The sequence below is a fragment of the Aureobasidium pullulans genome (assembly GCF_000721785.1).
Source record: "Aureobasidium pullulans EXF-150 unplaced genomic scaffold scaffold_36, whole genome shotgun sequence".
NCBI lineage: Eukaryota > Fungi > Ascomycota > Dothideomycetes > Dothideales > Saccotheciaceae > Aureobasidium > Aureobasidium pullulans.
In genome coordinates this window covers 1-13335 of record NW_021941056.1, presented here as the reverse complement: position 1 = coordinate 13335, position 13335 = coordinate 1, and the positions used below count along the sequence as shown (strand labels likewise).

At 39.8% G+C, this 13335-nt stretch overlaps 1 protein-coding gene across 1 annotated transcript; it reads right to left on the bottom strand.

The window, feature by feature from the left end:
- Positions 1-476: 476 nt before the first annotated feature.
- M438DRAFT_349923 (NMT1-domain-containing protein) lies at positions 477-2178 on the bottom strand. Its single transcript, XM_029906508.1, has 3 exons — positions 1749-2178; positions 1583-1685; positions 477-1523 (listed from the first exon to the last, which is right to left on the bottom strand). The coding sequence occupies exons 1-3, from the start codon at positions 1781-1783 to the stop codon at positions 603-605; spliced, it is 1059 nt and encodes a 352-aa protein (XP_029755281.1). The 5' UTR covers positions 1784-2178; the 3' UTR covers positions 477-602.
- Between the last annotated feature and the right edge of the window lie 11157 nt (positions 2179-13335).

Genomic DNA, 13335 nt, shown 5'->3' with positions numbered 1-13335 from the left:
TACCAATCTGCAGCCTTCTCTTCTTCATACGAGTACATCCTACACAATCAAGCAACGAGAAGACTTCTTGGGGTCTCTCTAGTCGCGCATGGTCGACATGCTGGTCAAGCTGCCGAAAGTAAGCAGGGAGAACAGGCAGGTTCACCAACCACACCCAGGGCTCTGCACTTTTCAGGCACATTGATTCACGGATTTATGAGATGAGGCAACATTTGACGAAATTTGAAAGCCGTGTGGTGGGAATAGAGCCTCTGCTGGAAGGGTCAAGAGCCTGTGGTTGTCCTTTCCTTTGGACCCAATACATCGCAGGGCAATGGACTGCGGCTTCTGCGACGGAGACACTCGTCTTCCATGGAGCGATCATCTTCAAGGTCGTTTGACTCAGAAACAATGGAGGTCTGGCGAGCTTATATACTCACTCTGTCTACGGGCAATCACATGCAGCACGCGTTCAATAGTTTTGCATGAGTGAGAATGAGAAGTAACCCAGGTTTGTTCGTTCAGTGCACCTGCTAGTACTGTCGTTACTACAACCAGACAGAAAAAAGAGTGAATAGCAGTGATGTCTCCATAGACTCTTCACACTCAAGACACACAACGCCTTACATCAAGCAAGCCTTAGCATCAACCAAAGCGCCCTGAACAGCCTCGCCAAGACGGTGGAAACCACCCTCTTTCTCAACACTCTTCTGCAATTCCACCATCCTCTTCTGATCACCAGTGGGGTCCTCAGAATCGGCGTCGAACTTCCACTCAAGGAATTCATTGGTGTAGTTGGGAGTGTAGTCCTCGGGCAAAACGCCAAGTCTCTTGCCATAGTTTGTGACTTTGTTCCAGTCACGGGCTACATTCTTCATATCCTTGCTGAAGTAGGCGAAACTGCGCTCGAAGATTTTGCGGTTGAGGGGAGTGCCCATGGTTGGTTTGAAATCGATGTATTCCTCGTAAGCCTCTGCGGGGGAAGCGAGGACGTAGTCTGTAGCTTTCTTGCAGGCGCGGAGGAAAGCGCGGACTTTGTCTGGGTTGTTGGCGATGAAGGATTCATTGCCAATGTACAGGATGGAGCAGAAGCAGCAGCAGCCTAACTCGGCGAGTTCGTCGATGCGCAGCATCTGAACATCATCACGAGGACGGTTGTTCTCGGCGAGCCATTCGGCAAGTTCGACCATTTGGACGTTCTCGAGACCGATGCCGGCGTCGATGTCGCCTTTGATGATGGCTTTGGTGACGTTCATGCCGCAGCGCACGGCGGTGTAGTCGGTGGGCTTCATGCCGTAGTGGGCAGTCAACTCGTCGATTTGGATCTTGCCGAATTCGCCGACATAACCGATGCGCTTACCCATGAGGGAGCGGAAGTCGGTGGTGATGCCGGAGGACTTGAGGTACACGACACCGGTGAAGGGCTCGTCGAGAAGGGATCCGATGGATTGGATGGGGAAACCGCGAGCTTTTCCAGCGAGGGTGTGGATCATGGCCTTGAAGCCAAGGTCAACTTTGCCGCTACCGATGATTTCGGTGACATCCTAAGATGGATTATCAGTGTCTCAGATCTCCTTTGGCATAAAGGGCAGGCAGGCCATACACTTGGATCATTGGGCTCAAGAAGAGCAACCTTGAGACCTTCATCCTTGAAGTATCCCTTGGCCTGGGCGAGATACACGGGTGCGTGGTAAGGGGTAGCATGCCTAGGATAACCTGTCAGTCCACGTTTCCCCTTTTGAACAATCAAGGGCAAGAAAGCCACAGACCAGTTGGACAAAAAGGTGATCTTGTCAGTGGCCATCTTGAAAATAGTTCAGAGCGAGTAAGCTGTTTTTGTCAGTACACTCCGCCCTCTGCGAGGTAGGATGAAAAACAGAAGCAGTCCTTTCGCTGGAATTACCCAGATCAAGTTCTATGTTGAAGAGCAAGGACGCTTCTCGAGAGAAGCGGTCTTGCTCTTACAACATTACGGTATTTCTCAGATCAACTTCAAGAACATGCCATTGCTCGAGAGCCATGACAGACCTTGGAAGTTGAACACCCGTCTGCAAGTACTTGTTTGTAGTGTTTGAGACGTTACCTGAGCTTTGCCATGCTTGATACGTTGATAACTCCATGCTGAATGGCCTGTCTTTTTCAAGACTCGTACCAGTGGTGATAGTTGGTGGGGTTCACTGTCGGGATTGTGGTTGGGAGTGGAAGAACAGAAAGCACGAAGGAGTAGAGATGATTGCGGCATTTATATGTCGAGCTCGGCGTACCTACCTCTAGGGGTGTCGTGCAGTAAGTTCTTCCCAATAGTTCTGGAGTGGGGCAGAGGAGGGGGATCTACGTCCGGGCTTGAGTTTGGCCATACAGGTGTTTGTCAAGGAACATCTGTCGCCATTTTTTTAGTATCTTGTACCTCCTCTGATCTAGGAAGGATTGCTCATGCCTCAAAGGCAGGACGGACTGAATCGAATCAGTCTGAAGCAGAAAGAGCTGTTCGCTATTCAGAAATTGGTGCTCCTGATGTCTTCGATCTGTTGAGCGAAAATGGTTCCGAAGGATCATAAGACTTACGACAGGTTTGACCGACATCGCACAGCCTTTGAGTCACGGCAAGCTGGTGGCATTTGTATCAGCTGTTCGCGAAGAAAGTTCGCACCCTACATGTCTTGGCCACCAAGCTGCAAGCTCTGCAAGTCTGTGTATTGAGCTATATGACCTGCATGTTATACGAGAAGCTTCGCCCGTGTGTCGTGTCGATTGTGGAAATGTTCGTCAAGACGAGCTTCCTAGTAATTTTGAAAGGACATGATTGATGGCAGGAGACCGAATGCTAGACGATTGGCTAGATATCTGCAGATCCAAAAAGAGAATAGCTTCAGACAACTTGAAATGTGATCAATCATGTGTATCTAGCGTATTGCATTCAGCGATGAAGATGGCTTCGGTCGGACGGTTTTTCCGTTATAGCTGTTAAGGTTTGCACTAGGGATCAATCCAGGGGATTGTTATTGCGTTATCGGAGTGGCTCTAAATAAGCAGCTCTTGGCGCACAAGCTATATAACTAAGGCTCTCGTACGTAGCACAAAAATCAAGTTCTTTTTAGCGATTACATCTAGTAGCTAAGCTCTTAGACGGCCTTCTCGGCTAGAGGTGCCCTTTATAGCCCTCGAAGAGAGAACCCTCTATAACTACCGACTCCGCTATAACTAGCCGATGTTTACCCGACCGACATCGCTATTTACAATAGTAGACCATTATAATATAGGACCTATAGATAATATTAAAGTCCACTACAAGATTAAGAATTAAAGTAACGCTTACGCGTTATTATAACACTTAGTTACGAAGTAGGTAGTACAACTTACGTATACATTATAAGTCCTTATGTTAAGGGTCTACGGCAATAAGAAATAGTTTAATCTATTAGCTATACTATTATAACGCAATATAGAGAAAGACTTAGTTAGTTATAAGGTTAATCTAAGTAATCCTTTCGCTAGAAGGAGCTTTAAACTATATAAGAAGGGCTTGCCCTTCTATAACAAGAAGACTAGAGACAACAAGTTATACTAACACTATACTACCGCTTCTACCTTCTTTATCGTTTATTAACCTGCTTCTTATTCGTTATAGATACCTATATAGATAGCCCCGACTCCCGCCGCTCTAACTAGTAAGCTAATAAGGCCGCCGAGTTCTTCCTAGGACAGCTAGGAGAGGTTACTAGTGCAACTGCTTAATCTAACTATAATCCTCCTACTATTATAGACGAGGATAGGTATGTCCCTACTCGTAAGGAAAGAGAACATCTAGTTATGTTCTAACTTAGACAGATATAACATAACATAGACTTATAACAGCGAGAGATAGAGCGTCTTAATAACCGCGCTATCTCTTAAGGTGTAGCTCTACCTACTAGAAACACTTACTAGTAAGTTGCAACTATCCTAGGCCCCTCTAGTAAGCTCGATTTTTATAAACCTCCTATCTTAGACGACCGTTCTAAGAATAAAGAAGTTAAGAACTAGATCGGACTAATCCGTAACTAGCTCTATCTTACTAAGATGTTTACCTTTAGAGGACGAGTTCTTACCGATTCGGAAAAGAACCGCCTTATCTCTACCTATCTTAAGGGAGACCCCTTTAAGACCTAGTAGAGAGGAGCCGATTATAATACCTTTAAGCGTTAAATCGACATAATCTAGAAACGTTATGTTAATCTAGACTAGATAGAGACGAAGAAGCAACGTTTTAAGTCTATAAGGTAAAGGAATTTAGCTAGGGTGTTACAATATGGCAGTTAGGGTAATAGATGTAGTAAGAGGAAGTTAGGTAATGCGGAGAAGCCGTAACACAAAGACTTCTATACTATAACAGTAGTTAACTAACTAAATCATAACACAAGTATTAGTTCTACCCCTTAATGACTATTCCCCCCTTTAAGCTCTAGCTTCTAACTACTAGGCGATACTTCTTAACTAGTTATAAGCCCGGGTTTGCAAGAGCTCGGAGGAATATAAGCGGTGTAAAACTTATACTAGGATCGCGCCCGACCCGAAACAGCAGCTATAAGCTACCCTCGCGTGAGAGGACCTATAGTTAGCCTACTCTAGTATCTTTAGTAGAAGACTACTAAACCTAACAGTACTTAGACACTATTATAAGTCGACGATAGACTTACCCCCGAACCCGACGATCGAACACGAAATAGACGACGCCGAAACATAGAGAGGTAGGCTAGTAGCTACCCTTACTAGAGAAAACTAGGAACTATAGTTCTAAAACATGAAGAGATAGCTATATAGCAAGGACTACTAGAAAGCAATTAAAACACCTAAAAGCAAGCACGAGGCAGCTTTCACTAAAATCGACAATATAGCTTTATACTGGATTAACAAATGCATCTTAGAAGACGATTAGATGCGTTATGTTGATATAGCCAATTTAAAGACACTTTAGGACTAGTTGCAAGCTAGATACAAGAAGACTCTACCTATTTAGAGGAGACTACTTGTAGAATCGTTCTACTCCTTCTAGAAGGACTAAAACTAGACAATTTAAGATGCGTAGCTATATCTTTAACAGCTAGGACGAAAGATTGCAAGCTTAGACCTAACTAATGCGAATCTAGGTAAGCCTAAAGCTAGGATTTAAAAGCTACTTGTAAGTCTTCTAGAAGAGTACAATATAACTATAAACGCTATCGACGTGCAAAGTTATCTAGACCTAGAAGATATCCTTACACTTTTAGAGAACTTTGAAGCAAAACTAAACTTAAAGACGACCTTACATGCTTATCTTGCAAGGAATAGATAGGGCCCTATTAAATGTCATCTTTGCAAGAAGGATCACTTTATTAAGGACTACCTATTACTTCTAGCTACTTAACGAGCTGCAAGAGATGATCGAAGACAGAAACGGTCTTCTTAGTTATCCCGCTAAGAGCCTATAATTGCTATGAAAGACCTAGAAGCAGTAGTTGCTAGGGTCTTTANAGACCTAACATTGCATTTGCAATTAGAAGGCTAAGCTAATATCTGTTAGATCCATTAGAAGGGCACTTTAAACTGTTAAAATCCCTTATAAGGTACCTACGTTTAACAATAGACCTTAGCCTAGAATTCAATGTAGAAGGCATATAACAACTCGTTAGCTACTCTAATTTAGACTACGTAATGGACAAGTTAGACAGGATATCCATTTTAGGAAGTGTATTTATAATAGGCAACTGTCCTGTTAGCTAGTCTAGTAAGAAGCAGAAGTCAGTTACAACCTTAACTATAGAAGCTAAATACATGGCCATGTGTTAGGCTACAAAGCAGTCACAATAGCTAGCTTAACTTCTAAGAGACATAGGCTATAGCAAGTACATTAGTTGCAACCAATATTAGCTAACTATAAGAGAAGAGCAAAGCTTCGTTATTAAGTCACTAGTTAAACTGTTTGGTGATAATTAAGCCTCTCTATCGTTAGTTAGAGATGCCTATACTTACGAGAGGTTAAAGCACATCGATGTTACATACTATTATGTTAGAGACCTACACCGAAGGAATAGGATCAATGTCGAGTTTATAGGGATAAGAGATATGGTTATAGATGGCTTTACTAAGCTATTGCCTAAGCCGGACTTTGCAAGATTCATTAACTAGCTAGGTCTTACTAGCATCCGCCGTCTAGACTAAGGAGGAGTGTTACAATATGGTAGTTAGGGTAACAGATGTAGCAAGAGGAAGTTAGGTAATACGGAGAAGCCGTAACATAAAGACTTCTGTACTATAACAGTAGTTAACTAACTAAATCATAACATAAGTATTGGTTCCACCCCTTAATGACTATTCCCCCCTTTAAGCTCTAGCTTCCGACTACTAGGCGATACTTCTTAACTTAGGGCCTTTATAAGAGACTTGCAAACTCTTACATATAAGCTTAACCCTATCCCTTCTAATAAGTAATTTAACCGCCGCTTCCGAGACGGCCTAAAAGCAAATGTTAGAGAAGCTATAGATACTTAACTTATTCGCCCTACTAATGTTACCTCTAAAACCTATATAGTTTGTGCTATAGCATTCGACGAGGTTTTCTTTAAATAACACTATCGTTACGAGGAAGATAAGCTAAATGCTATGCCTACTAAACAACTAAACGCTATAAACGATAAGAAGGGTAAGGGTAAGGCTAGTTAAGGCAAAGGTAAGAAAGGTAAAGGAACTAGAAACAAAGACCGATCTAAAGTTACTTACTATAGTTGCAACTAGACTAGCTACTATAAGAACGAGTGCCCATTAAAAAAATAGAGGGTAAGGGTGCTCTAGAGGCATCTCCCTTACCTATTAAAGCCTCGAACGAAGAAGGAAGCCTAGTTATAAGTCTAGATAAGGCTATAACTACAGATTCTTCGGACGTCGAGAGTGTAGGCTACTTAAATGCTCTAGATAGTAGTCTTCTTAAACTGTACGGTACTATCGGACCCCTAAATAATGTTCGAAAGGCTCGATTTACACTTAATACCGCTACATCTAGAGTCTACATCTTATCTTCGAAAGCTAAATCCTTCTATAGTTCTTATCTTATAGAGATAAGCCCTACGACTATTAATCTACCTAATAGGCAGATAATGGTTTTAAGGGAAGGTCTAGCAATACCTTATGCTATCGGCAACTAGAGAGACTTTATAGAGGCTCGAGTTATAGACTTATAAGGATACGATGTTATCCTTAGCCTCTCCTAGTTTATAAGACATAACCTGGTCATTAACTAGCAAATTAGAGCTGTTACTCTTCGTAATAAAGACACCCTTACACTATACTTCTTTAAATCTTATTCGAAGATCTTTTAATTAAAAGAATCGTAAGAGGACGACAGCGTTATAGCTCTTATAGAGCTTATAACACCTTCTACTATAATAAAGGGAGAAGCGCGACGTAGACATCTAGATGCAACACCGCTATATCTAGTAGCATTAAGGATAACAGATTTGTCACCTCTAGATGAGAAGCAGCCTAATCTAGACCCCTTATTTAAGAAGGTCCTCGCTAAGTTCCCTTCTATTTTTAGAGAGGAACTACCTATTAGACTCCTAAAGAAACGGGATGTTATATATATAATTAAGACTAGGGACGCAAAGCTAATTAACATATAGGCTTACTAGCTTAATCCGTAACAGTTACAAGAACAGTAGAAACAGATTAATATACTATTATAACACAGTCTTATCTAGGAATCTTTATTACCCTAGGGAAGTCTAGTTCTCTTTGTACCTAAACCTAGTAATAAGTAGAGAATATGTGTCGATTTTCGAGCACTAAACTAAGTAACGAAGAAGAATAGCTACCCCTTGCCCCGTATTTAAGACTGCTTAGATGCTTTTATAGGAGCAGTCTAGTTTACGAAGCTTAATCTTATATCTAGATTTTGGCAGTTACTAATAGACCCTAAGTCTATTGCAAAAACTGCCTTTAATACTATCTACGGCAAATATGAGTTTCTTATTATGCCCTTCGGGCTTTATAACGCCCCTACAACCTTTTAAACACTTATAAATAGAGTGTTACGGAAGTTCTTATAGAAAACTTGCGTTATCTACCTCGATAATATCCTTATCTTCTTAAAGACAAAGGAAGAATATACATAACACTTGCAAGAGATCTTTAAAGCTCTATAATAAGAGAAACTCTTTACTTCTACTAAGAAGTGTGTTATCGGTGTATAAGAGGTCGAGTTCTATAGTCATCTTATTACTCCTAATTATACTCGACCCTTATAGGACAAGCTTAATATTATTAATACATAGCCTACACTATTAAACGCGTAATAAGTACGACAATTTCTCGGCCTTATAAGTTACTATCGCCGCTACATAAAAGGCTTTACGAAACTTGTAGCTCCTCTATTAGATCTCCTAAAAGAGGAGGATACATCTTTACGAGCAAAGAAGCGCCGACCTATCTCCTAGAATATATAGTGTACCGTTTCCTTTAAGACTTTAAAGGACGCACTTATAATAGGACCTATACTCGTTACACTAGATAAGGACAAACCCTATACGGTTAAAATAGATGCTTCCGAATAGGCTATTAGATTAGTTCTCTATTAAGAAGGCTAGGATAGCAAGTTACATCCTATTACATTCGGTAGACGTAAGTTAAAGAACGCCGAATTGAATTATCTAGTCTATAAGAAGGAAGGTCTTACAATTAAGGAAGCCTTACGCTAATAGGAACACTATATTTAGAACGGCTTTACGACGGTTATCTTAACTAATTATAAGAGTCTAAAGTACCTCTAGACTATAAAGACTCCTAGTAAGAGAGTTGTAAGATAGTTTAAAGAGTTCTTAGAGTTTAATATCGATATTCAATATAGAAAAGGATCTAAGGCTATTGTTCCTAATGCCCTTTCTAGGCGGCCTAATTTTATAGGCAATACACCCGCAAATGTGGCAGAACGCATTAATGTAATGCGGTTTAAACGTAATAAAGACGAGGTCTTTATTAAAGTAATGATTACATTTAAGTAGACCGGAAATCTGCCTAAAGATTAACACTTATAATAGCTATTATAAGAGAAGTTAGATAACTTCTAAGTCTCTAAGGACGATAGCATACCTACTCTAAAGTATCGGCTACCTTACGACAAGGGTTTTGCACCCTATTTAGAGCTAGCATTACGCCCGGACTTCTTAGATAAGATGTATAACTACTATAGCCATTTTAGATCTCCCGGCCTACTAGGGCACGTAGAATCTAGAGCGTAGTAGCCATCTATAATTTAAGACATTCAGTACTTTAGCAAACACTATCCTATTTGTTAGATTACCTAGAAGAAGAGCAGCAAGGAGAATAAGACTACATTCTACTAGGTAAATGTAGAGTTATAGCTATTCGAGCGCTAGGCTTTAGACGTTATTAGCCTATTACCCCCTTCTCTATCTAGAAAGTAGTACATTATTACTATAATCGACTACGTAATAAACTAGCCTATTGCAAAAGCTATATACTCTACTAACGACGAGGAAATAGCTAATTTTATGTATAAGGAAATCTATAGTACCTATAGTGCTCCTAGGGATTCTTTTAGATAATAGTACAAATTTCGTTTCGAGAGTAGTGTAACACCTTTATAATAAGCTCTGAACTCTTTACTAGTTATCTACGCCCTATTACCCTCGTACAAATAGTAAGAATAAAAACCTAAACAGTATTATTAGTAGCCTTCTTACAAAGATGTACGTTAGAAAGGAGCTCTCTCTATAGGAATCCTTCCTCCCTAAAGCAGTATTTTATATAAGAAGCAGACAACACTTAGGCACTAGTTTTAGTCTATTCTATCTTATCTACGGCTAGAACCCTTGCATCGTAGAAGATAAGAATTAAGCTAGACCGCTTAATATCGCTATTATAGATTATAAGAAGCGTCGAACCGTTATACGGAACGCCCGACACCTTGCAAATAAGAAGCTCTTAGAGAAGGCAATATAGGCTAAGCTCGTTAACTCTTAGAAGTTAGAAGAGTATAAAGGGCCGGCCTTTAAACAGAACGAGTAGGTACTATTATAGAACCCGAAACTAACTAAACTCGTTCCTAAGTAGACTAGGCCTTATCAAATTCTAAAGGCATACTAGCTTAGTACGTATGCACTTAAAACTCCTAAGGGAAGAGTGTTATAGTACCTAATACATAGGAATAGGCTTATAAAAGCCTATTATAATAATGCCTAATCTTTCTAGAATAAGCCTAATCTAGCTATTAAGAGATTAGAGGTAAAGCCTACTAGTCCTAAAGTGCTAGATGCACTTAATAGCGAAGAATATAAGGTCCCTAATGTTAAGACGTAGTTAACTCTTTCGAAAGCTAAATAGAAGTTGCTATAGAACTTCGCTCTAGGCCTAAATTATCGTGTAGGTGCACGAAGGTTCCTAGTAGGGGAGAGAGAAAAGAAAGATATAGATAGTCTAATCTCTTATTATGTTAAACTTAGACGCCGCCGTAAGGACAATAGACTATTAAAATAGAAGACTATTAGCCCTAAGGACGCTCGAAAGGCTTTAGTAATAAGGAAAGCTCTTATAATAGTAGAGCTTCGGCGCGAATAGCACGATAAAGAAGTGCTACACGACAAGATCGATAGTAGTAAGGCACTCGTAAAAGAGCTAGCTAACCGTTAAGGTTAGTAGCTAGTTATAGGACAAGACAAGTCTATAACCCTAGTTGTAATAGAGTCTCTAGCTTCGTAACAAGACTCTATAATAACTAGAACTACTATAATAGACTCTACTAATCACTCTTAATTACCTAAGACTTAAAAGAGTAGTTATTCCTTACGAACGAAAAGAACTCCTATACGGAAGTTTAGACAATAGTTTAGAATAAGAGGAGTAAGATTGTTAGCTACTTTCTACTATAATCTAAGTCTATAAGAAGGTAGTTGCCTTCTAAATAAAGAAAAGAAAAAGATAAGCAACATTCTACTATCTAAATAAAAACAAAAGAGACCCCTAGAACCTAAGTTGCAACTCTATAACTACTTCTTTTCCTTTCCCTCGTCCCTCTTGATGCTACTATAACGAGTATAACGTCTATCGATTGCCTACTCGGTTCTATATAATAGGTATAATAAACCTAGAGCACGAGCAGAGATATAAGTAGCTCTAGTATTAGACATACTATAAGGAGAGATAACTAGAATGTTAGTTATAAGTAAGGACTAAGTTAATCCTAGCTAGCCTTAGGCAAGTGCATTACTTAGCTCTAGGCGACGACTACGAGTAATACTAGGATTAATAAGATGTTAGAAGGAGAGTTTAGTGTTTCCTTCTCTCTAGGTAGCTACAATGTAAGAGTTTTCTATCTAGGTAATCTTACTTCTAATGAACTCTTACTATTTAGAACGTAGGAACAGTTATAAGTTTTAGATTCTACTAGTTGTAAATACTCTACTAGTAATAGGTCGACCTCTAGAGCTACTTATAATAGTAGGAAGAGGGCTACTTACAATAGTAGGAGGAGGACTACTCTCTAGAATAGTGCTAGGAGGACCTTAACGACGAGGTTAAGGAGAGAGACTAAGGTTATAGAGGTTATTAGGAGGACTTTCGTAACGAGAGGATCCTATAATAGGCGAAAGGGGAGTTATAGAACGAGCAGAATCTACAATAGTGCTAGCACGAGCACGTCTAGAAACTAGAATAACTACCTAGACTTCTACATTACGCTTAGTAGGCTAAGTTGTAGCCCTAGAACGAGTAACTAGGCGAGTTCCGCTAACTAGACCTATAACTAGAGCTTTAGTAGGACCTAAAGCTTCACTACTATAGAAAGAGTAGCTCTTATATCTATTAGGACCTACGCAGTTAGTATAGGCACTAGAAAAGAGAGAATCCTAGTTAGTTGCAACTATGACGTAGTCTACAAAGTTTCCCTTACCGCGCTAGCACTAGTCGTAGGCGTAAGAACTAGTATAGATAGTTCTTCTTCTGCTTATATAGCCGATAAGAGAAGTTAGGCCGTATGTAGTGTTAGTCTTACTACGTCCATCTCCCTTTTTAAAGGTAGGATAATAAGTAGGCACTAGAAAGTTATAGTTATTGCGATCTAGAAAGGCTTAGGCTCCTACGCCTAAGTTGTACTATTCTCCGGATTCGGCAAGAGCTATAGCCGATTCGTAGGCTTAAAGAGCGAAGGCTAGGTCTAGTTTCTAAGATTTAGCACCTATAACTAAGGTTAGTACGCTATAATAAGCTCTAAAAGATCTTTACTTACGCAGTTCTATAATCTACTTGCTAGAATAGTAACTATAAGGCCCTTTTCTATTATTAGGCTTACGAGGAGGCTTACCGCTATTACCGCTACGCTTGCTAGTTCTAGTAAGAGAACTAGGAGTAGGAAGGACTAAAGTTATAGTAAAGAAAGCTATAATAAGTTAAGTTATAGAAGGAAGAAGGGTAAAGAAGGCGTAATAAGTTATGTTATAAGGGAAGGAGTAAAGGTGTTATTAAAGTTAATGTTATAGAAGCTATATAGATCTAAGAGGTTTAGAAGTTTTTGTAATGTTAATGTTAAAGGGAGAAAGAGAGTGCAGGAGCTATAGAAGATATAGTTAGACCTAGCAGTGGTATGGGAAATCCCATTAGGATTTGGGGCGGTATAGGGAAAATGACGTCATTTGTCCTATACCATCCCACCCCAAACAAAAGTGGGTCTAGTCCTATACCGCCCCAAAACTTTGGGACCTCCCAACTTTTTTGATTGGGACCTCTACCATTTCTGGACGGATTTGGCCCAAATTTTCAGTTTCGCACTAAAATAGGGTAACAATTCATTTCCGCATAAAATATTTGTACATATATGCTATACAGATGCTTAAATTAATGTTTAAAGAAAACACGTGAATTTCAATTAATTCCTATAAGCTCCTATGATTTTCTGAGCAACTTTTGTTAGTAATTCGAGGTTCTATATGTACGAAATAGTCATATGGTAGTATACGAGTAGTATGGTAGCTATATAGTAGCCGTAACTATTAAGAAACAATGATGAACAACAAGGAAAAGACTTAACTTAGATCTACTATAATAGTAGAGCGATATGTGTACTAGCCGTTAGTAGGCTAGATTCTATGTATATGTAGAAGTATTTCATTGCCGTGGTAGTAGCGTGGTAGTAGCGTGGTAGTAGCAGAATAGTAAGAAATTTCGAAAACGAGCAAAATCCGTTTTCTCTTAACTTAAGCTAGACTACTACTATAGCATAGCTATGTAGATACCAGCTATTAATAGAGGAGAATCTATGTATATATAGAAGTATTCTATAGCCGTGGTAGTAGCGTGGTAGTAGCGTGGTAGTAGCAGAATAGTAAGAAATTT